The sequence below is a fragment of the Colobus angolensis genome, unplaced genomic scaffold, assembly GCF_000951035.1.
Source record: "Colobus angolensis palliatus isolate OR3802 unplaced genomic scaffold, Cang.pa_1.0 Scaffold302, whole genome shotgun sequence".
NCBI classification, from domain to species: domain Eukaryota; kingdom Metazoa; phylum Chordata; class Mammalia; order Primates; family Cercopithecidae; genus Colobus; species Colobus angolensis.
In genome coordinates, this window is record NW_012116289.1 from 3,356,548 (window position 1) to 3,382,393 (window position 25,846).

General features: G+C 44.0%; 1 protein-coding gene across 1 annotated transcript in view; it reads right to left on the reverse strand.

The window, feature by feature from the left end:
• Positions 1-25,846, reverse strand: part of EEPD1 (endonuclease/exonuclease/phosphatase family domain containing 1) — a 142,738-nt gene that overhangs the window by 43,660 nt on the left and 73,232 nt on the right. The window contains exon 3 of the mRNA XM_011950163.1: positions 16,770-16,821. Coding sequence (XP_011805553.1) covers positions 16,770-16,821 — 52 coding nt within the window. The remainder of the gene's footprint in view (positions 1-16,769; positions 16,822-25,846) is intronic.

Consider the following 25,846-nt stretch of genomic DNA (forward strand, 5'->3'; position numbering starts at 1 on the left):
CTAATAGACATCTACAAAACTCTCCACCCCAAATCAACAGAATATACATTCTTCTCAGCACCACATCACACTTATTCTAAAATTGACCGCATAATTGGAAGTAAAACACTCCTCAGCAAATGCAAAAGAACAGAAATCATAACAAACAGTCTCTCAGACCACAGTGCAATCAAATTAGAACTCAGGATTAAGAAACTCACTCAGAACCACACAACTACATGGGAACTGAACAACCTGCTCCTGAATAACTAATGGGTAAATAACAAAATCAAGGCAGAAATAAATAAGTTCTTTGAAGCCAAGGAAAACACAGACAAAACATACCAGAATCTCTGGGACACAGCTAAAGCAGTGTTTAGAGGGAAATTTATAGCACTAAATGCCTAAGGAGAAGGCAGGAAAGATCTAAAATTGACACCCTCACATCACAATTAAAAGAACTAGAGAAGCAAGAGCAAACAAATTTAATAGAAGGCAAGAAATAACCAAGATCAGAGAAGAACTGAAGGAGATAGAGACACAAAAAGCCCTTCAAAAAATCAATGAATCCAGGAGCTGGTTTTTTGAAAAGATCAACAAAATTGATAGAACACTAGCAAGACTAATAAAGGAGAAAAGAGAGAAGAATCAAATAGACACAATAAAAAATGATAAAGGGGATATCGCCACTGATCCCACAGAAATACAACCTACCATCAGAGAATAATATAAACACCTCTATGCAAATAAACTAGAAAATCTAGAAGGAATGGATAAATTCCTGGACACATACACCCTCCCAAGACTAAACCAGGAAGAAGTCGAATCCTTGAACAGACCAATAACAAGTTCTGAAATTGAGGCAGTAATTAATAGCCACACATCTACAACCATCTGATCTTTGACAAACCTAACAAAAACAACCAATGGGGAAAGGGTTCCCTATTTAATAAATGGTGTTGGGGAAACTGGCTAGCCATATGCAGAAAACTGAAACTGGACCCCTTCCTTACACCTTATACAAAAATTAACTCAAGATGGATTAAAGACTTAAATGTAAGACCTAAAACCATAAAATCCCTACAAGAAAACCTAGGCAATACCATTCAGGACATAGGCACGGGCAAAGACTTCATGTCTAAAACACCAAAAGCAATGACAACAAAAGCCAAAATTGACAAATGGGATCTAATTAAACTAACGAGCTTCTGCACAGCAAAAGAAACTAACATCAGAGTGAACAGGCAACCTACAGAATAGGAGAAAATTTTTGCAATCTATCCATCTGACAAAGAGCTAATATCCAGAATCTACAAGGAACTTAAGCAAATTTAAAAGAAAAAAACAAACAACCGCATCAAAAAGTGGTCACAGGATATGAAAAGACACTTCTCAAAAGAAGACATTTATGTGGCCAAAAAACATATGAACAAAAGCTCATCATCACTGGTCATTAGAGAAATGCAAATCAAAACCATAATGAGATGCCATCTCACGCCAGTCAGAATGGCGATCATTAAAAAGTCAGGAAACAACAGATGCTGGAGAGGATGTGAAGAAATAGGAACGCTTTTACACTGTTGGTGGGAGCGTATATTAGTTAAACCATTGTGGAAGACAGTGTGGCGATTCCTCAAGGATCTTGAACCAGAAATACCATTTTACCCAGTAATTCCATTACTGGGTATATACCCAAAGGATTATAAATCATTCTACTATAAAGACACATGCACATGTATATTTATTGCAGCACTACTCACAATAACAAAGACTTGGAACCAACCCAAATGCTCATCAATGACAGAGGATAAAGAAAATGTGGCACATATATACCATGGAATACTATGCAGCCATAAAAAGGATGAGTTCATGGCCTTTGCAGGGACATGGATGAAGCTGGAAAACATCATTCTCAGCAGACTAACACAGGAACAGAAAACCAAACACCACATGTTCTCACTCATAAGTGGGAGTTGAACAATGAGAACACATGGACACAGGGAGGGGAACATCACATACCAGGGCCCGTCAGGGAGTCAGGGTCTAGGGAAGGGATAGCATTAGGAGAAATAACTAATGTAGATGATGGGTTGATGGGTACACAAACCACCATGGCACATGTATACCTATGTAACAAACCTGCTTGTTCTGCACACGTATCCCAGAACTTAAAGTATAATAAAAAAAGATACATATGGTAAATCCTAGCTCAATCACTAAGAAAATAACTCAAGAAAGTATAGTTAAAAATTATTAAAATAACTAAAATGCCATCTTAGAAAATATTCATTTAATGCAAAAGAAAGTAATCAGGAACAGAGGAACAAAAAAAGACATAAGACAGAAAACAAGAGGTAAAATGGCAGATATAAGTTCAACTACAGCAATAATAGCATTAAATGTGAATGGTCTGAACAATCCAACAGAAAGGTAAAGAATATAAGTGGATTAAAACTATACGCTGTGTACAAGAGACACATTGAAGATGCAAAGATACAAGTAACTGAATGTAATAGGATGGAAAAAGGTATATCATGCAAATAGCAACTATAAGAAAGCTGAAGTGACAATGTAAGAAAAATGGACTTTAAAAAAGTCTGTTACAAGAGATGAAGAGGAACATCCTATCATAATAAAAGAATCAATTAAAAAACCCAGCTGTTATAAATATATGTGTACCTAATAACAGGACTCCAAGATACATAAAGCAAAAATTGAGAGAATTCAAGGAAAAAACAATTCAACAATAACTGGAGAGTTCAATACCCACTTTCAATAACAGAATAACCAGATAGAAGATCAACAAGGAAATAAAAGACTTGAACTACAACATACACCATAAACCAACCGGACCTCCGGATAATCACAGAAGACTCTACCCAACAACAGCAGAATACACATTTTTCTGAAGTGCACATGGAACATTCTTTGGGACAGATCTTACACTAGGCTGTAAAACATGCCTCAATTCATTGACAAGGATTGAAATCAAACAAAATATGTTTTCTGACCACAGTGATATGGAATGAAATTAGAAATCAATAACATAAGAATTTCACAAATTTGTGGAAATTAAATAACACACTTGTAAATAACCAATGGGTCAAAGGAGAAATCACAAGGGAAACCTAAAAATACTCTGAGATGAATTAAAATTAAGATACAACATACTAGCTAAAGCAGTACTTAGAGTGAAATGTATGGCAGCAGATCTTTACAGACGTAAAGAAGAAAGATATCAAATCAATAACCTAAGCTTCCACCTTAAGACACTGGGCAAAGAAGATCAAATTAAACCTAAAGGAAGGAGAAGAAGAGAAACATAAAGATGACAGCAGAAATTAATGAAATGGAGGATAGGAAAATAAAAAACCCAGAAAAACCAATGGAACCAAATGTTCTTTGAGAAATTTAGCAAAAACGGAGAAACCTTTACCTAGACTGATCCAAAAAAAGGAAAGAACGCTCATGCTACCACACCAGAGGCCTCCATTTTCTGTCTGAGCTCTGCCTGTCCCCACAGTCTGGGGTGTACCGTAACAGGGAGAGCCAGATCAATGCAGAGCTCACCAACAGCTAGTTCCTCCTCTCAGCGGCTGAAGCTCCTCCAGTTTCTCCCTGTTTTGGCCACACTTTGGTACCTTCAAATACACATGTGCATTTTCCCTAGTGCTTTTATTGTTATTTGAGGGAAGGTTATTCTGACATAAGCTACTCTGTCATTATGAGAACTGTGAACTCCAGATGCTCTCCCAGAAAAAGGAGGGCATCTCAAGGAGATAGAAAGCTCACAGGAAAAGTTTTTAGCATGGGCACACTATGCTTAAACCATGGACTAGACAAGTTCACAAAACCAGCCTATCATTTATGAGCCACCATGACAGGCCAGCAAAACCCTCTCTAGTTGATGGTAATAGAAGTCACAGCAAAACATGGAGCGGGGCAGAGCATGATTCTTCACGGCCAGAATAAACCTGGCTCTCCTGTACACATTTAGACCCGAACAACTGCAAAAGACAACTCCACCACCAAAACCTTCAGGCCTGACTGAAATGACCTTTCTGCCCTTGGTGTAGGCCCTGCCTTGGCCTCTGCCTGAGTCTGTAATCCGCATGGATATTATAAGACTTCTGTTCTTTTCTTCGGTAAATCCAGAATCAATAAGAAGACTAAGAAGTAATGAAACTTTCAGAGAGTATGAAGAAAAATTAATTAAACGACCATCGTGAGTAAAAGATGGCAGTGGATGCAGGCTCCCCAAGCGGCTCAGCTGACCTACATAAGCTAAGCTCCAGGCAGGATCGATTTCCTTTTCTCACTCCTGAATTCATATCACTGCGTCTAAGTGGCTGCAAAATTAAAATATATATTTCAACATAAAATCAATGTTTTCATTATAAAAATCAAATAACTATACAGAAATTACCAAAAAATAATTGCATATATATAATTTTAAATTCTACATAAAATTATTTTGTAATACTTGTTAATACAAGAAAGCAAAAAACTTTTGAAAACTAAAATGCTTTGGGTTAGGTTAGAAGTTGGGGAAGGTGAGCTATGATTTGTTAGATGAACTGGGACAGGGGCCAGGTTCCTAAGAGTTAAGGAGAGTTGAGGAGGGATGAAGGCTGGCTGTGTAGGATGAGAATTTACCTTTAAGAAAACTACCAGTAGAGAGCCGGGCACAGTGGCTCACACCTGTAATCCCAGCACTCTGGGAGGCCAAGGCAGGTGGATCACCTGAGGTTGGGAGTTCAAGACCAGCCTGACCAACATGGAGAAACGCTGTCTCTACTAAAAACACAAAATTAGCCAGGCAAGGTGGTGCATGCCTGTAATCCCAGCTACTTGGGAGGCTGAGGCAGGAGAATCACTTGAACCCGGGAGGCAGAGGTTGCAGTGAGCTGAGATCGTACCATTGCACTCCAGACTGGGGAACAAGAGCGAGATTCCGTCTCAAAAAAAGAAAAAAAAAAGAAGAAAGAAACCTACCAGTAGAGGAAAGAAGAGAAATAGGACAGAGGCAAAAATGACGGGAAGGCAAATGCCAGCACAATTGGAGGTTTAGGAAGACCTACATTTGTCTGAAGTTATAGAGGAAGGAAATGGTTCTAGAAAGAAGAGGGTTAAGAATGGGAGCATAGATGTCTATAAGCCAGATAATTCCTTTAGAATAACCCATATGGGGTCAAACCATAAGCCAAAGAAACAGAATGGATGGGATGTTGTTTCTGTGCCAGTGGGACATGACATTATCTAAAATCTGACTGGACTCTAACCACATAAATGGCCCCCCTGTTGACTGGGCACTAAACCTCACTGGTAAGGGTTGATTCACTTCCTCACTGGGTTCATCTCATTTGGTAGATGAGTGAAGCTATTTCAACATTTTGGGGGTAAAGAAATGAATCCTACCTCCACTAGTGTCAAGAAGTATGAACCTGAGGGCTCCATGGGGAAGCTTCAAGAGAGCTGGGACTTCCTGAATATGGAAACTCAATGAGTACCTCTATGTGTGGAGAGCGACATATATGCATCTTTCTGGGATGAGGGCATAAAGCTTTCATCTGATATTTAAAGGGGTCAATAGCCAAGCACCACTGATCTAGAACGAGAGTTGGCAAACTCTAACTCTGTAAAAGGCCAAATAAGATGTACTTTGGACTTTATGGGCTATACTGTCTCTGTCACAACAACTTAACCTGTCGTTACCGTGTAAAAGCAGCCACAGACAATAAGTTGAATGGGTACATTTGTGTTTCAATAAAACTTTATAAAAACAAGCTATGGGCCAGATTTCACCTGCAGACTGGCCATAGGTTGCTCTGATCTAGAAGGGTCTCCTGTGCAGGATTCTGGGCCACTCAGGGCGGCTCCATCTCCGTGCACCATCCACCCTTCTAGCCCTGTGCACTTGCATCCTTCTAGTCCCTTCCTCCTGCTCCTCCAGTCACAGCTGCCAAGGGGATCTTAAAAAATTCAGTCTAGGAATATTAAATTGATTTTAAAAACTGAAAATGGAAAAAAGGTTACATAATTATTATTTTTAATTTTTTTTTCTTTTGAGGCAGGGTTTTGCTCTGTCACCCAGACTGGAGTGCAATGGTACAATCATGGCTCACTGCAGCCTTGGCCTCCTGGGCTCAAGTGATCCTCCCACCTCAGCCTCCTGAGTAGTTGGGACTACAGGTGTACGCTACCATGCTCAGCTAATTTTTAAAAACTTTTTTGTAAAGACATAGTCTCACTATGTTGCCCAGGCTGGTCTCCAACTCCTGGGCTCAAGTGATCCTCCTGCCTCAGCCTCCCAAAGTGTTGGGATTACAGGTGTGAGCCACTGCACCTGGCTTTAAATATTTTTTTGATATCATAAGAACATCAGGTGAGGACCTCCCTCTTGACAACTTGTTTTCTCAACGCACTTACTACTACTGTATTTAAATGAACATTTGCGTCATTGCTAAGGTTTTTCTCTTAAGTTACAGTGCGAGCTACAGGAGATAGGAAAGGGAAAGGTCTTGTCCACAGCTGTAGGCATCTTCCAGCCTAGAACAAGCCCTGACAAAAGGAGGTACTCAATACACCCTGGTTCAAAGAATAAATATATGTTTTACGTAGTTGTAACCGCAGTAGGTACAATGGCTTATTCTCCCTTATGGCAAATATTATACCACGTTTCTATGAGGCTAAAAGATCTTATCATTTTTGATGGATATATACTAGGCCCTTGGGTAGACCTACCACAGAGTTTTTTACCCTTTCCCTTCCTACACAGCACTGAACTGCCTCCCACTTATTCATAATTATAAAGCATGCCACAGTATGTTTATTATTTCTCCATTTTTATGGATCATTTCCTTAAGATATACTCCCAGGACCAGGATCACAAGTCAAAGGATGGGGACATCGCTAACGCTAATAAAAAGCACTGCCCAAGAACTTGGAAAAGGCCAGCACCAGGTCACCTGCCCTCCCCAGCAGTGGCCAGGGGCACTGATTTCATCACAACTTCACCGTGACACATCACGCTTTAAAACTTCGCCAATGTAATAAATTTAAAATGAACCCTCATGGTTTAATCTGCTTATCTTTGATAGCTGAGGGAACTAAAGACAATTTAAAAGTCCTGTTTGGGGACTCTACTTTTTGCTCTCTTAGAAGAAAAGCTTTTCATAAAAAGAAAAAGGTAGGGAGGGATTGCATTGGGAGTTATACCTGATACAAATGATGAATTGATGGGTGCTGACGAGTTGATGGGTGCAGCACACCAACATGGCACAATTATACATATGTAACAAACCTGCACGTTATGCACATGTACCCTAGAACTTAAAGTATAAAAAAAAAAAAAAAAAGGTAATGAGAGTCCCTGAATATACCTGGTATCTTGTGATGATTTTCAAAGAATAAGGAGAAAATCTGTGTGCATGTGTGTGTGTGTGTTTAATGAACCACGTGTGTGTAATGAACGTGCGTGTGTGTGTTCAATGAACCACGGCGCCTAGCCCATAATTCACTAAAATGTCCACTTTCTGGCAGCAAGGTGCTGGGTGGACCCTGAGCACTGAGTTTGTGAAGTGGAGCTGGTGGCACCTGTGGTGGCTGCAGTGAGCCTGAGTTAGATTCCACACAGTGGAGTCTGGGCTCCACAACGGTACCCACCCCTAATTCTGCTCATCGGCGCTTTCAAGAAGTTGTCAGCTTCCTGCTGATAGAAACTTAGCTGGGAAAGTGATTACAATGAGTTTACTCATGATTAGCCACTGATCTGGCTTAACCCAATGCAAATTTATACAAATATATGAATATTGATCACTTAAGGTGGTATTCAAATTCAGCTCTGACTACATGAAGGGCTAAGTATGGCGGAGGTGGGGGGAAATAAATAAGGGATCTAAGAATCTCATTCTGATATTTTTGAAAGAACACAGTGTTTTTTTAAAAAAGAGTATCTGGCCAGGGGTGATGGCTCATGCCTGTAATCCCAGCACTTTGGGAGGCCGACGTGGGTGGATTACTTGAGGCCAGGAGTTTGAGACCAGCCTGGGCAACACAGTGAAACCAAGTCTCTACTAAAAATAGAAAAAATTAGCTGGGTGTGGTGGTGCAAGCCTGTAATCCCAGCTACTTGGGAGGCTGAGGGGGTAAAACCGCTTGAGCTCAGGAGGCAGAGGTTGCAATGAGCTGAGATTGCACCACTGCACTCCAGTCTCAGGGACAGAGTGAGACTCTGTCAAAAAAAAAAAAAAAGAGTATCTTAAAGTATATATATTATTACAAGTTAAGATTCTTGAAGCAATTCATTATGACACCAAGCCCAAATGAAGGGTGTGTCCAATCCACGTTTTCCATCCTCTCACATGTCCTCATGGCTCCCATAACCTGCTAAGTAGATGGTCTCCAGGCAGCCCTTACACCCTGTGTGTTCCTTCACTTTTAGGTGCTCCTTTGACATTGTTCATATCTGGAACCTAGAACCTCCTTCTGCTTCCTCTATCCCCCAGCCCACATTCTCTGTCTCTCCTGCTGGAGGAGGCTAACACCAACTGTGCAAGTCTGTTTTGCTACAAGTAACACTATGAGACGACCTGGGCATTGGTTCCCCATCACCTGGGCCAGGACTGATCCTATGGACCTGCTCCCACTCCTGGGAAATGTGGAGATATGATCATCCAGTCTGCTGGATGCTATGGCTGCTAAGGCTGATGTCCAGATTAAATGAGATCATAGAAGATGAGCAGCTGGCTGCACTTAAAGGAGCTGGGAAATGGAGCCCAGTCCACTGGGATGGGTACCGGATTACCAACGCACCTGCTGTGGACCTTGGGCAGGGGGCACTTCAACTCCCTTGACCTCAGTGTCCTGTCTACAAAATGACAGGGTTGGATTAGATGGTTTTAAATGTCTCTCTCGATTCTGACATTCTGAGATTCTATGCCATTCAAATGTAAATGTATCTTTATAATCAAATGTATCTTTATAACTTTATCCCCCTTGGCAAATAGTATAATTTTGGCACAGAGCAAGCACTCAATTGTTGCAGAAACTAAATTAATTGCAAGTCCAAATCATAGTGAAAAACATTCCAAAAGCACGTAATGAGAGGTAGTGTTTATGGATGTACATGTGTGTATATTCAGAAAACACCCTCACCAATTACAGATACAAGAACTTTGCATTCTTAGGTTATTCACACACATCTATGTGAAAATGGCTTATTCTCTTTCCTTCTGAAAATTCCCAGGAAGCTATCATTCTAACGTTGCGCACCACTAGGGTTTGCCTGGAAACTCCCTGACTAATCCATCAAGTTCAATTTTTCTTTTTTTTTCTGAGATGGAGTCTTGCTCTGTCACCCAGGCTGTAGTGCAACGGCGTGATCTCAGCTCACTGCAACCTCTGCCTCCTGGGATCAAGCAATTCTCCTGCCTCAGCCTCCCGAGTAGCTGGAATTACAGGTACCTGCCACCACGCCTGGCTAATTTTTGTATTTTTGGTAGAGACAGGGTTTCACCATATCGGCCAGGCTGGTCTCAAACTCCTGACCTCAGGTGATCCACCCACTTTGGCCTCCCAAAGTGCTGGGATTACAGGCATAAGCCACTGCGCCCGGCCCAAGTTCAGTATTTTTTAGTCCCAAGCTTGCTGATGAAATGCACATACTCCGTCACACATGTAAAGCACTCTAAGACGTCTTAGAGGTCTGCTCCATCTTCAGGAAAACTAGACTAGGAGTTGGGCTCCAAAGCTGAAATTCCAAGAAAACCCCATAGCAGCAGGGAGGACTGACAGGCATTTTTTCCTAGACAATTTGGCAAAAGAAGCAGCGAGGATGTAACTTCTTTCACATCTTTTAATGGCAACAGATCGATCTTGAGTTGGGCTTCTCCAGAGAGAAGTAAGGACGAGATGCCAATGATGACGACCACAGCAGCAGCTAATTAGCAGTAGAAGGGATAGTACCAGCTACTGCCACTCTGGTATTACGATATACATAATGGCTTTTATTTCACACATCTCACTTACTTCTCATAAGAATATCCTAACAGGATAGGTATTATTGTGAAGCTCCATGTTAAACAGAAACTGAGGCTAGCCAGTACCTGGCCTCACAGGTTCCCCAGCTAGCAAATGGCAGGGCTGGCTTCAACCCCTACCTCTGCCCTCACAGCATGAACTCAGTGGACTTGTAATTATAACAGAGTCATGGCCTGGGAGAGGCAGCACTGGCCAGGCCACCAGGTGGGTGGCCTGTGTCTCCTGAAGGCCCAGCTCACACAGGCAGCTTCTCAGGCAGGCACTGGTCTCAGGTGGGGTCAGCCAGAGGTCCGCCCTCTGGTCCTACCACGGTCCAGCCGGAATGACTGGTCAAACTATTGTTTGTGGCTTTGCAGGAAGCCATTTGAAAGGGTCATTGAGAAATGATCTTTCTAAATCAAGCTGTACCAATATTTTTATTTCCTTTTATGAAATGCCACATTTAAAGGCATTAGATGGGCCTGTGTTTAAAGCCTGGGAAACAAGTCCCTGTGACTTAAGTTCAGAAAAACAGAAGTGTCCCACTCTCAAAGCAAAAACAACAGAGAACTGCATGACATGTATCCTTCCTACAGCAAGTGCTTGCTCTTGGGACCTAATGGATGTTTGACCAAAAAAACCACATCTAAATCCAAAACACTTTTTCAGACCAATGTCACATGCACTGACACTCACACATCTTAGATCATCTGCTCATGGTTCTAACCATTTTTCGAAACAAGAAATTGGTTGAGGAATTTAGATTGTTAATTGTATGGTTTATGACATTTTAAAAATAAGTGACAAGTCACTTTTACTAGTCTGGGAACTGGCTCTGTGTAGTGTTAGGAGAAAAGAGAAACTCAGAAGCCTGATCCCACAAGGGTCCCCCACCTCCCATCCAATCTACTGCACCTAAATGAAGACAAAGAATAAGAGGCAAAAACTAGAACCCTACTGATCTATGTCTTAGAGTCCCTGTGTATCTATGTACTGGGCTTGTGTTCACCATTCACTTCTCCCCAGAACACGTGATTTGATGGTAAGTAGGGTAGATGAAACAGGAAAGCCCCTAAACACAGTAAGGATCACTGAAGCAAGGAAGTGGAGAAAATACCAGAAAACTGAGTACACAAGGGCAAAACATCCCCCTCTTCGCAATGTTGTCAAGAATCAACACTGTGGCCAGGCACAGTGGCTCATGCCTATAATCCCAGCACTGTGGGAGAATAAGGTGGGTGGGTGACCTGAGGCCCAGAGATTGAGACCAGCCTGGCCAACATGGTGAAATCCCAACTCTGCTAAAAATACAAAAAAATTAGCTGGGCATGGTGGCAGGCACCTGTAATCCCAGCTACTTGGCAGGCTGAGGCATGAGAATCACTTGCACCTGGGAGGTGGAGGTTGCAGTGAGCTAAGATCACACTACTGCACTCCAGCCTGGGCAACAGAGTGAGACTCCATCTCAAAAAAAAAAAAAAAAAAAAGAAAAATTAGCCGGGCATAGTGGCAGATGCCTGTAATCCCAGCTACTCAGGAGGCTGAGGCAAGAGAATCGCTTGAACTCAGGAGGTGGAGGTTGCAGTGAGCCGAGATCATACCACCGCACTCCAGCCTGGGCGACAGGGCAAGACTCCGTCTCGAAAAAAAAAAATCAACTCTGAAAAATGAAGCCCAGGTATTGAAGAGTGGGAAGGAACCACAGATAGCAGTTTCACAGACTAGGAAAGGGGCCGGGGTCTTCAGGGAAGATCCTCTGCCAGACAGAGCAGTTCAGCAGAGGCCACACTGGGAGAACTCGGCTCTGCCAATTGGGAACCTCCTCAGAGCTGGCTCTGGGCTCTGCAGAAAACAGGAAAACCTTGGCACGTCTAAAAATGGGAAGGCTGTCTACCTAAAACCAAGTAATGCTTAGGCAAATGGCTGGTCATTTTAAGTTAAAATACTAAGATCCTAATAACAAGGCCTAATATTAGCAAGAAAAAGCACTTATTTTCTATGAGACCCTAAAAGACTGCTACTTCTTTTTAGCTTTTTATATTAGGTTTTACATAATTTAAATCTTTTATTGTTCAAATTTAATCTACCAGTACTTGTGAAGGAAATGGCCCCTTTAGAATAGCTTCCATCTTAAAAGAGGAGGCATGTGCAGGTCCCAACTGTTGGGACTATCTGGCTAGAAGCGACCAGCTCTATCACAGCTGGGTGTTGGGAGTTCAGTGATTACAAAACTCAAAGGCAGGTTGTCATTTGAAGCTCAGCTGCATGGCAGTAAAAGAGGTTTGAGGTTTGCAGAATGTGTGTCTAACTGAGCCCTTTTTTGCTGGCTCTACCTATTATTAAGACTATTTTCTTAATGAAAGGAAGATGCAAGTGAACTAAAAATAAAAACTGGGTTCTCACAAATAGAATGACTATGTTTACTTCCTCTCTCTTTGTGCTAAAAAAAAAAAAAAAAGAAAAAGAAAAAGAGCTTAATTGGCCATAAAAGTCAAATTGACAACTCATAGATTCTTTCTGACTAGTGAATAATAGTGATGGTGATAATAAATGATACTCTACAGCAGCATTCTTGAACTTTCGAACACATAATCACCTGGGGGCTTTTTAGAATGCAGCTCTGATTCAGGGGGTCTGAATTCAGGGAGCTGAGATTCTACGTTTCTAACAGGCTTCTAATGCTGCAGGTCTGTGGGCCACACTTTGAGTGGCAAAGCTCTACATTTGACAAATAACTTTTCTTGGTGGCTCTTTAATCAGTCCAGGTGGAAGGGAATCTGTAAGTCACGAGGCCCTTTAGGAACTCATCTTATTCCAGCATATCAAGTGGACCAATCTTTTTTTTTTTTTTTTTTTTTTTGAGACAGTCTCACTCTGTTGCCCAGGCTGGAGTGCAGTGGCGTGATCTCGGCTCACTGCAACCTCCACCTCCCAGGTTTAAGAGATTCTCCTGCTTCAGCCTCCTGAGTAGCTATGAGGCACCCACAACCACACTGGCTATTTTTTTTTTTTTTTGTATTTTTATTAGAGACATGGTTTTGCCATGTTGGTCAGGCTGGTCTCAAACTCCTGACCTCAGGTGATCTGCCCACCTCGGCCTCCCAAAGTGCTGAGATTACAGGTGTGAACCACTGCGCCTGGCCTCAACTGGACCAATCTTGATGCACAAAATAGCACTATGCCAGGTAATATATCGTATGTCACTCAAAATGTAACTGGCTATCAAGCTCATGATGACTGTTTGCTTTTGAACTTCTCAAGAAATGTTTGCCACTTGCCTGGCACACTGGAAGCTCAACAAATGCCTGTAGCATAAGGGAATGAATGAATGAATGAATAGAAGGAAGGAGGAGGAAACTCAGTGAATTTGGCTCCCTGCTGGCCCCTGTGCATATTGAGACCATCTTGTAAAGCTTCTTACTGGTCATATTTTGAGATGGGGGGAACAAAAAAAAAAATAATCAGTAGACTTGGGGAGAGAGAATCAGGGTGGGAGAGGAGGAGGAAGAAGAGAAAAGAATACAGGCAGCAGCTAACCACTGGAGATCACTGAGTGCCAGGCACAATGTTGAAGTCCTTTACATGAACTACCTAATTAGTCATCTTAAAACCTTTGTGAGTTAAGAATTAGAATTAGAAACTGGGAAACTAAGGCACGAGAAAGTAAGTAATCCAAGATAATCGAGTTAGGAAGGTGGGCTTAGGGCCTGCTCCACTGCAGCCTCAGCATCAAAATCAAATCCTCAGGGCAGCACGACTGGCTCCGCCACCAGCCACAGCAAGCCCTGACCCTACTTCTCTGTTAGGTTTTGCAAGTAGTTAATACTAACAGATTGGGTTGGTTCAGCAGCCTCTCTAAATCAGGTGTACACACAGCTCAAAAGACGTAACTGTTATTTTATTTTATTATATTTTATTTTATTTTGATACAGGGTCTTACTCTCTTGCCCAGACTGGAGTGCAATGGCGCAATTTGGGCTCACCGCAACCTCTGCCTCCCAGGCTCAAGCGATTCTCCTGCCTCAGAATCCTGAGTAGCTGGGATTACAGGCACACGCTACTAAAGCCTGGCTAAGTTTTGTATTTTTAGTAGAGATGGGGTTTCACCATATTGGCCAGGCTGGTCTCGAACTCTTGACTTTAAATGATCCACCCGCCTCAGCCTCCCAAAGTGCTGGGATTACAGGCGTGAGCCACTGTGCCCAGCCATAACCATTTTTGGCACCTGCATTTTTATTATACTGATATCCTTGATATACCCCAGCACTAAGCTCCACATTTGCCAGCTTTGTCTGATGGTTGGTTATTTATTTATTTATTTAATTTTGAGACAGAGTCTTGCTCTGTTGCCCAGGCTGGAGTGCAATGGTGCAATCTCGGCTCTGCAACCTCTGTCTGCCAGGTTCAAGCAATTCTCCTGCTTCAGCCTTCTGAGTAGCTGCGACTACAGGTGTGCACCACCATGCCCAGCTAATTTTTTGTATTTTTAGTAGAGATAGGGTTTCCTCATGCTGGCCAGGCTGGTCTCGAACTCCTGACCTCGTGATCTGCCTGCCTTGGCATCCCAAAGTGCTGGGATTACAGGCATGAGCCACCGCACCCAGCCATCTGACGTTTTTTTTTTAAATTGAGAAATAAAACAAATAACCATAATGAATACTAAGATGACAATTTTTTGAGGGGGGAAACTAAAAAAGTTTCAAGAACATATAACGAACTCACATACCCCTCTACACAGAAGGATCAATTGTTTGTATTTTGCCTCATTTACTTGATGAGTTAGTCTCATCTTTCTCTCTATATATACACGTCAGCATATATGTCTGATATATATATGTCACTATATCTTTTTCTTGAATCATTTGAGAGTAAGTGATAACCATGCCCCTTTGTTCCTAAATACTCCTGTGTTAGTTCCTAAGAACAGGGGTCCCCAGGTTGTGCTCTCCTTACGGGAATCTAATGCCTGATGATCCGAGGTGGAACAGTTTCATCCTGAAACCATCCCCGCAACCCAGGTCTGTGGAAAATTTTTCTTCCAGGAAACTGGTCCCGGGTGCCAAAAAGGTTGGGAACCACTGCCTAAGAACAAGGCCATTCTCTTACATGATCACAAGCCAATTATCAACTTCAGGAAATGTTAATACAATACCTTCATCTCATTTACTATCCACATCCAATGCTGCCATTTGGCCCAGTGATGTCTTTTATAGCCTGACCCACTATGTTTTAATGGCTGAATGCATATTAAGAATTAATATAAGTAATTAAGAACTAATATGAGTAGAGTGGTTTGGCATTTAGAAAGCCCTTTTGCTACATTAACTCATTTGCTTCTCGCTTTGCCTCTCTGAGGTCAGGCAGCAGCTCTATCCTTGGTTTACCCAAGATAGAAATGAGGCTGAGGGGACGTCGAATCCAAAGTAGTGCTCAGGCCCCATTCTCCCCTCACATCACTGGTTGGTGTTCATTTTAAATACTCTATTTGTCTTAGTGTCAACCAGCAGACTGACTACTAATTCAAACATTTTATTTTTGAGATGGGGTCTTTTGCTCTCACTTCCAGGCTGGAGTGCAGTGGCATGATCTTGGTTCACTGTAGCTTCAGCCTCCCGGGCTCAAGTGATCCTCCTGCCTCAGCCTCCCATGGAATTGGGACCACCACACCTGGCTAATTTCTTGATGTTCTGAAGAGATGAGGTCTCACTATGTTGCCCAGGCTGGTCTCAAACTCTTGGGCTCAAGCAACCCTCCAGTCTCCCAAAGTGCTGGGACTACAGGCAGAGCCACCTCACCTGGCCCCCTCAAATATTTCAAATTCCAAAAATAAACGAATATAGTTCAAGTGCTTGTCTCTCTAACCAAAAATAAATGAGTATTGTTTGGGTGCTGTTGCTTCATGTTAGCATCACAGATTCTAATTATCACCCGCAGCGACACATGCAGGAAGAGTCCTGAGCTCCCCAGGGTCTGAGAGCTTGGTATCAGTTGGGAGGCCCCTGATGGGCAAGTAGGGAGCCCTGGCTTCCTCGGTGCCCACTCAGCCCTTTTTGTGGAGCCCACCCCACCACACATGCCAAACTTAAACCCACAACTGGCAAAAAATCCCCAACCCCAGGCTTGACTTGAATACAGAAAGCCGAGACACGATGGGGGTCTCTTCCAGGGCACAGTGAAACATTAGCATGGTGAAATTCCATCTCTGCTAAAAAACATCAGTTTGGGGGCAGGGAGGCAGTTTCCCAATCCTCAGTAGTAGCCTAAAAAGAGATAAAAACTCATGAACTTGACTACTGAATAGAGAAGTACCGGTTTTGGAAATGGAACTATTGGGATTCAAATCATCACTCTTCTACTTAGTTCATTTGCCTTGGGCAAGTCACTGGGTCTCAATTCCAGCATCCCTACACCCAGATAGTAACACACAGCAAGCAGAAATGCAGTGAGGTGGCCAGCACAGACTCCGGAACGCGTGAGGCCTCTGGCTCCTAATGGCTGAAAGCACAGAAAGCCTCCTCCAGAGTATGGCCCCCTGCAGCGCGAGCCTCTGCCTTTCGCACAACCCCCACACAACCCAGAGTTTGTAGGCTTGAACACAATGTCAGCAAGGTAGGGGGCTGAGGTTAAAATTCTGCATGACTGTCAGGAATACAAAATAACTGACCATCTTTTCAGTAGGGGCTGTCTCTGGTGACAAGGAGTTGAATTTTTCTTATGCGTGGCCCTCTGTTCTTGGTTTATGAATGTAGAAGGAAGAGTAAAATATTTACCTTTTCCAAGGCCTCTCTGTCAAGCAGTTCTTGCACAGCTAGCAGCTTGATGCTGTAAGAAAAAAATCAAAACCACACTTGAAAAACAAATCATTTCATGTCACCAAGGATCATCAAACAAGTCGCAAGAACAAAAGGCTGAAATTTCATCCTGCGTTTCTATGTCACCTGACATCTTAAGGTGACCTTTTGTTTAAATCAAAATGACCGTTTTGAAAGTATTTAAAATGTTTCTACATTTGAAAGTAATTTTTACCATATGATCCAGCAATTTCACTTTTAAGTATATTCCCAGAAGAATTGAAAGCAGGAACTCGAATAGGTAATTGCACACCAATGTTCACAGCAGCATTATGCACAATAGCCAAAAGGTAGAAACAACATAAATGTCTACCAACAGATGAATGAATAAGCAAAATGGAGTACATACTTTTTTTTTTTATTATTATACTTTAAGTTCTAGGGTACATGTGCATAACGTGCAGGTTTGTTACATATGTATACTTGTGCCATGTCGGTGTGCTGCACCCATCAACTCGTCAGCACCCATCAATTCATCATTTATATCAGGTATAACTCCCCAATGCAATCCCTCCCCCCGAGTACATACTTTTAATGGACTATATTACATATCCGTAACAAAGAACATTCTGATACATGCCACACCACAGATGAACCTTGGAGACATGCTAAGTGAGATAAGCCGGCCACAAAAGACAAATACTATACAATCCCACTTACATGAGGTATCTTAAGAGTAGTCAAATTCACACAGGCAGAAAGTAGAATTGTCAGGGGCATCTGAACCACAGTGATTCCATCTTGAATAGGGGCGGGGTAAAATAAGGCCAAGGCCTACTGGGCTGTATTCCCAGGAGGATAGGCATTAAGTCACAGGATGAGATAGGAGGTCAGCACAAGATCCAGGTCCTAAAGATCTTGCTGATAAAAGAGGGTGTGGTAAAGAGGCTGACCAAAACTCACCAAAACCAAGATGGCCACAAAAGTGACCTCTGGTCACTCTCACTGCTCATTACATACTAATTATAATGCATTAGTGCTAAAAGACGCGCCCACTAGCACCATGACAGTTTACAGGTGCCATGGCAACATCAGGAAGTCACCCTATATGGTCTAAAAAGGGGAGGAACTCTCAGTTCTGGGAATTGCCCACCCCTTTCCTAGAAAAGTCATAAATAATCGACCCCTTATTTAGCATATAATAAAGAAATAACCATAAAAATAGCTAGCCATTTTTTTTCTTTTTTGAGACAGTCTCACTCTGTCACCCAGGCTGAAATGCAGTAGCGTGATCTTGGCTCGCTGCAACCTTCACCTCCTGAGTTCAAGCCATTCTCCTGCCTCAGCCTCCCGAGTATCTGGTTTTACAGGCATGCGCCGCTACATCTGGCTAATTTTTGTATTTTTGGTAGACACTGGGTTTCACCATGTTGGTCAGATGGGTCTTGAACTCCCGGCCTCAAGTGATCCACCCACCTAGGCCTCCCAAAGTTTTGGGATTACAGGCGTGAGCCACTGCGCTTGACCTTAGCCAGCCATTCTTTATTCCTTTACTTTACCATAAACTTGCTTTCACTTTATAGATTTGCCCCAAATTCTTTTTTGCACAAGGTCCAAGAACCCTCTTTTGGGGTCTGCACTGGAACTTTCCAGGAACAGAATGGTGCTTACCAGGGACTGAGGGAGAAGGAGAATGGAGAGGTATTATTTAAAAATTATGGAATTTCACTTTAGGATAAAGAAAAAGTTCTAGAGGGCCAATGCAGTGGCTCATGCCTGTAATCCCAGCACTTTGGGAGGCCAAGGCAGGAGGATTGCTTGAGCTCAGGAGGTCAGGAGCAGCCTGGACAACATCACAACCTGTCCGGAATTGGTGGGTTCTTGGTCTCGCTGACTTCAACAATGAAGCCGCAGACCCTCGCGGTGAGTGTTACAGTTCTTAAAGATGGTGTGTCCGGAGTTTGTTCCTTCTGATGTTTGGACGTGTCCGGAGTTTCTTCCTTCTGATGGGTTCATGGTTTCGCTGACTTCAGGTGTGAAGCTGCAGACCTTGGTGGTGAGCGTTACAGTTCATAAACGCGGCACATCTGGAGTTGTTTGTTCCTGCCGGTGGGTTCATTGTCTGGCTGACTTCAGGAGTGAAGCTACAGACCTTCACAGTTGAGACTGGCCTGGCCAACATGGTGAAACCCTGTCTCTACTAAAAATACAAAAATTAGCCAGGCTTGGTGGCGGGCGCCTGTAATCCCAGCTACTCAGGAGGCTGAGGTGGGAAAGTCGCTTGAGCCCGGGAAGCAGAGGGTGCAGCGAGCTGAGATCGCACCAGGCACTCCGGCCTGGGTGACAGAGCGAGACTCTGTCTCAAAAAACAAAACAAAACAAAACAAAAAACCCACCAAAAAAACAAAACAAACAACAAATTAGCAAACATCCAGGCTAATGGACAGGAGTGTGGGCATTCTCTCTGCTCCAACCCCGTTGGCTTTTGTTTCATCTCTTAGGCAGGTTTGCTTTTGTTGTTTCTCTGGCTTGGAGGGGTCTTCCCCAGGATCTTTCCAACACCATCTGTCTCATCCCCTCATTCCAGTCTAACTGGGAATGTCATCTCCTCCAAGCAACCTTCCCTGGACACCCGAGTTAAACCAGCATCCCAGGTCACAATATGTTATTTTCTTCAGTGGTCTTTGTGCTACCTTGAAGCATGAGTTTATTGGGGTGCTTTTGTCTGTCTCTTCCCAACAAGCATGGAAGCTCCTTGAGGCTGGGGACTGAGACATTCTTGCTCATAATTACATTTTTGTGGTGTCAACTGGCACATGGAAAGCGCTCAAGGAATTTATTTGCTGACCAGGCCTGGAGGCCTTCAGGCCAAGTTGCTATCATAGCTCACACATTCCAGCCTGAATGGGTAATAGCAAAGGCCATGCCTTGGTTTCTCCTTCTGAAAAGAATGCCTCAAACAAGATGGCTGGGTGGATCCTCCCTTGGTGAAAGGTGCTACATGAATTATGTAACGGACTGTCATTCATGAAATATGCCTGGTGGCAGGTCAAGGCCATTGGCCACTCCTCAGCACATTTTGATTGCCACTGTGCAAATCTAGATTCCAGGTCACCAGTTTGGACAGCAACTTATATGCTAAGTTAGGACTATCCAGTTGTAGCTCAAATTTCAGAAGCCTAATCTGCCTCTGAAATAACCATGATAAATATTTATACTGGAGGGACTTTTCAAATAGTCTCCCATTCCTGCCCCTTTTATGGTCATGAAGTCCAATTTAGTATCAGGCATCAGATGGCAACAGTTTAGAGAAAAGGTCTCAACACTGTTAAAATATTCAGCTCTATTTTTCTCCCTACTATTCACTAAGATACTACAATCAGCCACAGAACAAGATCTGAAAACCAACAATTTCAGGCTCTGACATGAAAATGACATTAAAATAACTTCAGCTGACTCTGATTTAAGTCAAAACCTGAAGGATGCCACGTCCTGCTCTCATCACTTACTGTCCTCCAGAACACACTTGGCACAGGCCTGGCATGCACAGTGCTACCCTCCAACCCCCAGCCTCCACAGAACTCTCCCCCGCTGAACTTAGATTCGGCTTCCAAATCCTTCTCAACAGTCCAGTGAGCCACAACCAATCTACTGAAATTGGCATATGAGATAAAAACCCATTTATTATCTGCTCTAAAACCAATACCAAATAGTATTAATGCATTAGGAGTAGGGGAAGGGGCAAAAACAAACAAACAAAAACCAGAGACATTCCTACGCTACTAAAACCCAGCAAGGGCCGGTGCAGTATCACGCCTGTAATCCCAGCTTTCGGGAGGCCGAGGTGGGCGGATCACGAGGTCAGGAGATCAAGACCATCCTGCCTAACACGGTGAAACCCCATCTCTTCTACAAATACAAAAAATTAGCTGGGTGTGGTGGCAGGTGCCTGTAGTGCCAGCTACTCGGGAGGATGAGACAGGAGAATTGCTTGAACCTGGGAGGCGGAGGTTGCAGTGCACCAACATTGTGCCACTGAACTCCAGCCTAGGTGACAGAGCAAGACTCCATCTCAAAACAAAAACAAAAACAAAAAACAAACAATCCCCAGCAACATAAATGGGATAGTTTTAGGGGCAGGGGGAGAGAAGATAATAAGACACTCAGATCTACACAGTTTGTGTTTCAAAATGAGAGCAATGCATACTAATATTAAGAAGCTACTGCTAGAGCTGTTCATAACTTTGGATTTCTTCAGAAAGCTGTTTTGTCCTCCTGAGAGCTGCAGTCCTTAAGGGTATCCTGAGATGCTTCCTGTTATATAACTGTCCTGATTTTATTTCTAACCTTATTGGAAACCCTTCCAGTTTATGGTATTTATTTCAGTATTTATGATATCAGATTCTTCTAGTATATCAGATACTCCCTGGGAGGAAATTTCAGACATATGAAGGAGCAATAAGCCCATGTACGAAATCCTCCACTTGACACCATCTAACTTTTTGCCCTGAAAGGGAATCTGATATCTCATATTTTCTTTTTTTTTGTTGTTTTTCCTCCGTCGCCCAGGCTGGAGTGCAATGGCCGGATCTCAGCTCACTGCAAGCTCCACCTCCCGGGTTTACGCCATTCTTCTGCCTCAGCCTCCCGAGTAGCTGGGACTACAGGCGCCCGCCACCTCGCCCGGCTAGTTTTTTGTATGTTTTAGTAGAGATGGGGTTTCACCGCGTTAGCCAGGATGGTCTTGATCTCCTGGCCTCGTGATCTGCCCATTTTGGCCTCCCAAAGTGCTGGTATTACAGGCTTGAGCCACCGCGCCCGGCCCTCATATTTTCAATTCTGCCCCTTCCTCCCTCCTTTCTTCTGCTGATTCCACAAACTTATACTGAATACCTCCCTTTATTTCAGAAACTGGCATGTGTCTGGGGGACAAGATGAACACACAGTTCCTGCCCTCAACAAGGGCCCACAGGGGTTAGGAAGCTGCTTCAGCATATGTCCGAGGAAGAGGGAAGTGTCTCCCTGAGGCTCTCCTGGGTTCCAACATGGACCAGTAGAGCCGGGCCTAAGAGGTTCTGTCTCTTAGTGGCCTGGAGCTTGGTCCTCATACTCTGAGAACAGCAGAGCCCCAAGGAGATGAAAGCTGCAATGAACTATAATTTCTTTTTCTGTACCTTACATTGAGAAGAGTGGCAAATCACACAAAAGCAGCTGATAGAGGTGATTTATTTAGATAAATGACAGCTTGAAGGGCAAGTTCTGAAGTCAGGATGAGCAACACTTAGAAAGACCTAGAATGCATGCAATTAAGATCTATAATGGGATTAAAGAGGGTGATGGGGAAAGTGCCAGGCAGACACTGACAGCACCGAAGACAGGCGGCAGCACTGAGGAGACGGAAGCCAGAGGGCACCCCTGCAGTCCAGGATGGCATGGGACACAGACTGCATGAGCTTTGATGGCCCCCAAAAAGACAGATATGGGATAACTCTATGGATGCTTCCAAAGCACTTGAAGGATAAACTCTCAACTATAGAGACACTCATGCTTCCAGAATAGATTATAACCTAAAGGATTACTAGAGTCAGGATTCACCCTGGCTCCCTTTCTCTGAGGATTCTGGCACTTTTGAGTTCCCATTGCATTTATAATAAATTTATTATAGTATAGTCCATGAGACACAGCAGTATGTAACAGATAGAGAATGAATGCTATATGATGGATCCATTCATTCACTGTATGGATAAAAGATCTGAGGTTATGCACTATGTACCAGGCGCTCCTGGGTGCTAGGGACATACTGGCGAGCAAAAGCAGCCTCTGCCCCTAGACATCTGAGTCTATTGGAGGAACCAGGTAAGTGCATCAGTCGCGTGATGGGCACTCTCAGGAGGCAAACACATGGTGCCACGCGCCTGCTGGAAGAGCATGCACAAAGCTGGGAGGCTTCCTGGGGAGTGGCCTGTCAGCTGACACCTTCAGGCCTGCACAGCAGAGGGGAGGACGAGAGTGTTCCACGTAGGGTGGCAGGAACAGCAACAGCAAAGGAACGAGGGGACGGAGTGAGCATGGCCTGCTCAGGGACTGCACGCCGACTAGGGACATGGGGAGACGGGGCTGAAGGTGGGAGGTAGGAATTCAAGGATTATTCTGCAGAAACAGGCGGGGCTGGCCCTGCTGAGAGGGTTTGTCAAGTCACATCAAGGAGTCTGGCAAGGAGTAGTCACAAATAATTTAGGGCAGTGATGTGGCAGAGGTCCAGGGGCACAGAAAGTACTAATAAAAATATGGGCCGGGCGCGGTGGCTCAAGCCTGTAATCCCAGCACTTTGGGAGGCCGAGACGGGCGGATCACAAGGTCAGGAGATCGAGACCATCCTGGCTAACACAGTGAAACCCCGTCTCTACTAAAATACAAAAAAAAAACTAGCCGGGCGAGGTGGCGGGCGCCTGTAGCCCCAGCTACTCGGGAGGCTGAGGCAGGAGAATGGCGTGAACCCGGGAGACGGAGCTTGCAGTGAGCTGAGATCCGGCCACTGCACTCCAGCCTGGGCGACAGAGCGAGACTCCGTCTCAAAAAAAAATAAAATAAAATAAAAAAAATAAAAAAAAAAAAATATGGCCATGGTGTGGAGAATGGATGGGGATGGGGTGGGGGTGGCAACGCTGGAGGTGGAGAGACCCAGGACAGGTCCAGGTAAGAGATGAAGGTGGCCTGTGCAGGCAATTAGCACTGGGCTAATTCTACACAAGTGAGCAGCTGGTAGGGCCTGATGAATGAACGGATGACGGGAACAAGAAAGAAACATCACCCCAGTTTCTACCTTATGAAACTGGGTGCTGAAGGGACCATCTACTCAGGGAGCCAAGCAGGGCTGAAGATGCGAGTCTCGTCTTGGACGCACTGGGGTTCAGGGCTTTAGGACCTCTGAGTGGAGTCTGAGGAGGTAACTGGCTGCACCTCAGCAAGTCCTGGGCTATAGATTTGAACATCAGGAGTGGGAAGATGGTGACGAAGGGGAAAGACCATCTAGGAGGCTGTAAGGACAGAGAAGACGGTCCAGGATAGGGCACCCAAGGGCCATCAACATTTAACAGCTGGAAGGAGGAATGGGAGGCTGTCATGGAAGCAGCAAACGGACTGTCAGGCAGGTAGAAGGGAAACCTGGAGCACACGGCCGGCAGCCATGGGGAGAGAGTGCTGCAAGAGGGGCGGGAGCCAGTTGTTCAGAATTTACAGAATGCCAGGCAAGCAAAGGCTGGGGGCATTGAGAGAGCAGCTGCAGGGAGTGGTGGAGATGATGCCAGGTTTCAGAGGGTGAGAAGTGGATACAAACGAAGGAGAAATGACGACATTAAAATCTAGGTACAAGATGTTGGATGGCTTCTCACAGCAGGATTTTCCAAGGAGAAAAACTCAAAGCCAGCAGGTATTTAGCCTTATCCAAGTGAAGGCAATTATTATAGGAAAAACAGTCCCTCTCAAAGCTGTGCATTCACATTCTCTCTCTCTCTCCCTCTTTCCCCCATGCCTTCCCTCCCTCCCCAAATGATACAGTCATGGGACCCAGTTTTGCTCTCAGAGCATAATCCCCATTTGCAGGATATGGAAGAAAACTAAATGTCATGAAAGTTGTAAATGATGCCAGGGCTGGTTTTGTTTTATAATATAAATACTTCCACACCGTCCTCTGCAAGAGAAAGAGAGAAAAATGTGAAGACCCTGAATTGAAGAGCCCACACCAAACCCCAGTGCCTCCAGCAATGCTGGCAACACAGGCCCTGTACCTGATGTATCAGCCCACACTGTCTCCTGGACTGTACAGCAAACGATAGGGAAGGGGTTTCCACACGTGCTTTTAGAGGAGGGCTTCAGCAGCATAAACCTGGGGAGAGAGGGGCTCTCCAGGCAGCCTTTCAGTAAGGGAGACAGGAGGCCCAAGAGGAGAACATGGAGTGAAGGTGTAATCACAGCCAGGGTCCAGAGGCCAGGGGCAATGGCCACTCTCTACTCACATGTCCCTGTCACAAACCTATTAATCAATTTTCATCCTTAATAACAGCCCTAGTAATAAAACTAAGAACAGTCCCCTTTCATTTCTAAGTCCCAGATGTAACCCAAGGAACCTCCCTAATGCCTGGCACACTTCTCCTCACGTGACAAAAACTAGATCCTATCTCAATTATGTTTCAAATTCTGCCATCAATAAACACGAATATCCTCATATCTATCACAATCCTTTCCATTATTGTAGGTGGTTGAGGGGGACTGAAATCAAACACAATTGTGTAAAATCCTGACAGGCCTGGCCCCACTTGTGTCTGCAGACTAACTTTTTCTTTCATTCACATCACTGATTTGATTTTCCATAGCATTTTTTTTTTTTTTTTTTGAGATGGAGTCTCACTCTATTGCCTAGGCTGGAGGGCAGTGGCACAATCTCAGCTCACTGCAACCTCTGTCTCCCAGGTTCCGGTGATTCTCCCGCCTCAGCCTCCTGAGTAGCTGAGACTACAGGTGTGTGCCACCACTCCTGGCTAATTTTGTATTTTTAGTAGAGATGGGATTTCACCATGTTGACCAAACTGGTCTCGAAGTCCTGACCTCATGTAATCCTCCTGTCTCGACCTCCCAAAGTGCTGGAATTACAGGCATGAGCCACCATGCCTGGTCTGTATTTGTTTTATGTGGGGTGGAGTTACTTAAGAAATTTCATGAAAGTCAGATTCACAAATGGCATCAATCCAGACGTCTGAACACACCTCCTTTCCCTTTCAAGCCAAGTTCCAGGTTAACTTCTGAGGAAATTAATGAAGGAATCTCCCCACCCTTCTTTAACAGAGATGGGATCTCACTGTGTTGCCCAGGGTGGTCTCCAACTCCTGGGCTCAAGCGATCCTCCCATCTCAGCCTCCCAAAGTGCTGCAATTAGGCCAGGTGTGGTGGCTCAAGCCTGTAATCCCATCACTTTGGGAGGCTGAGGCAGGTGGATTACCTGAGGTCAGGAGTTTGAGACCAGCCTAATCAACAAGGTGAAACCCCCTCTCTACTAAAAA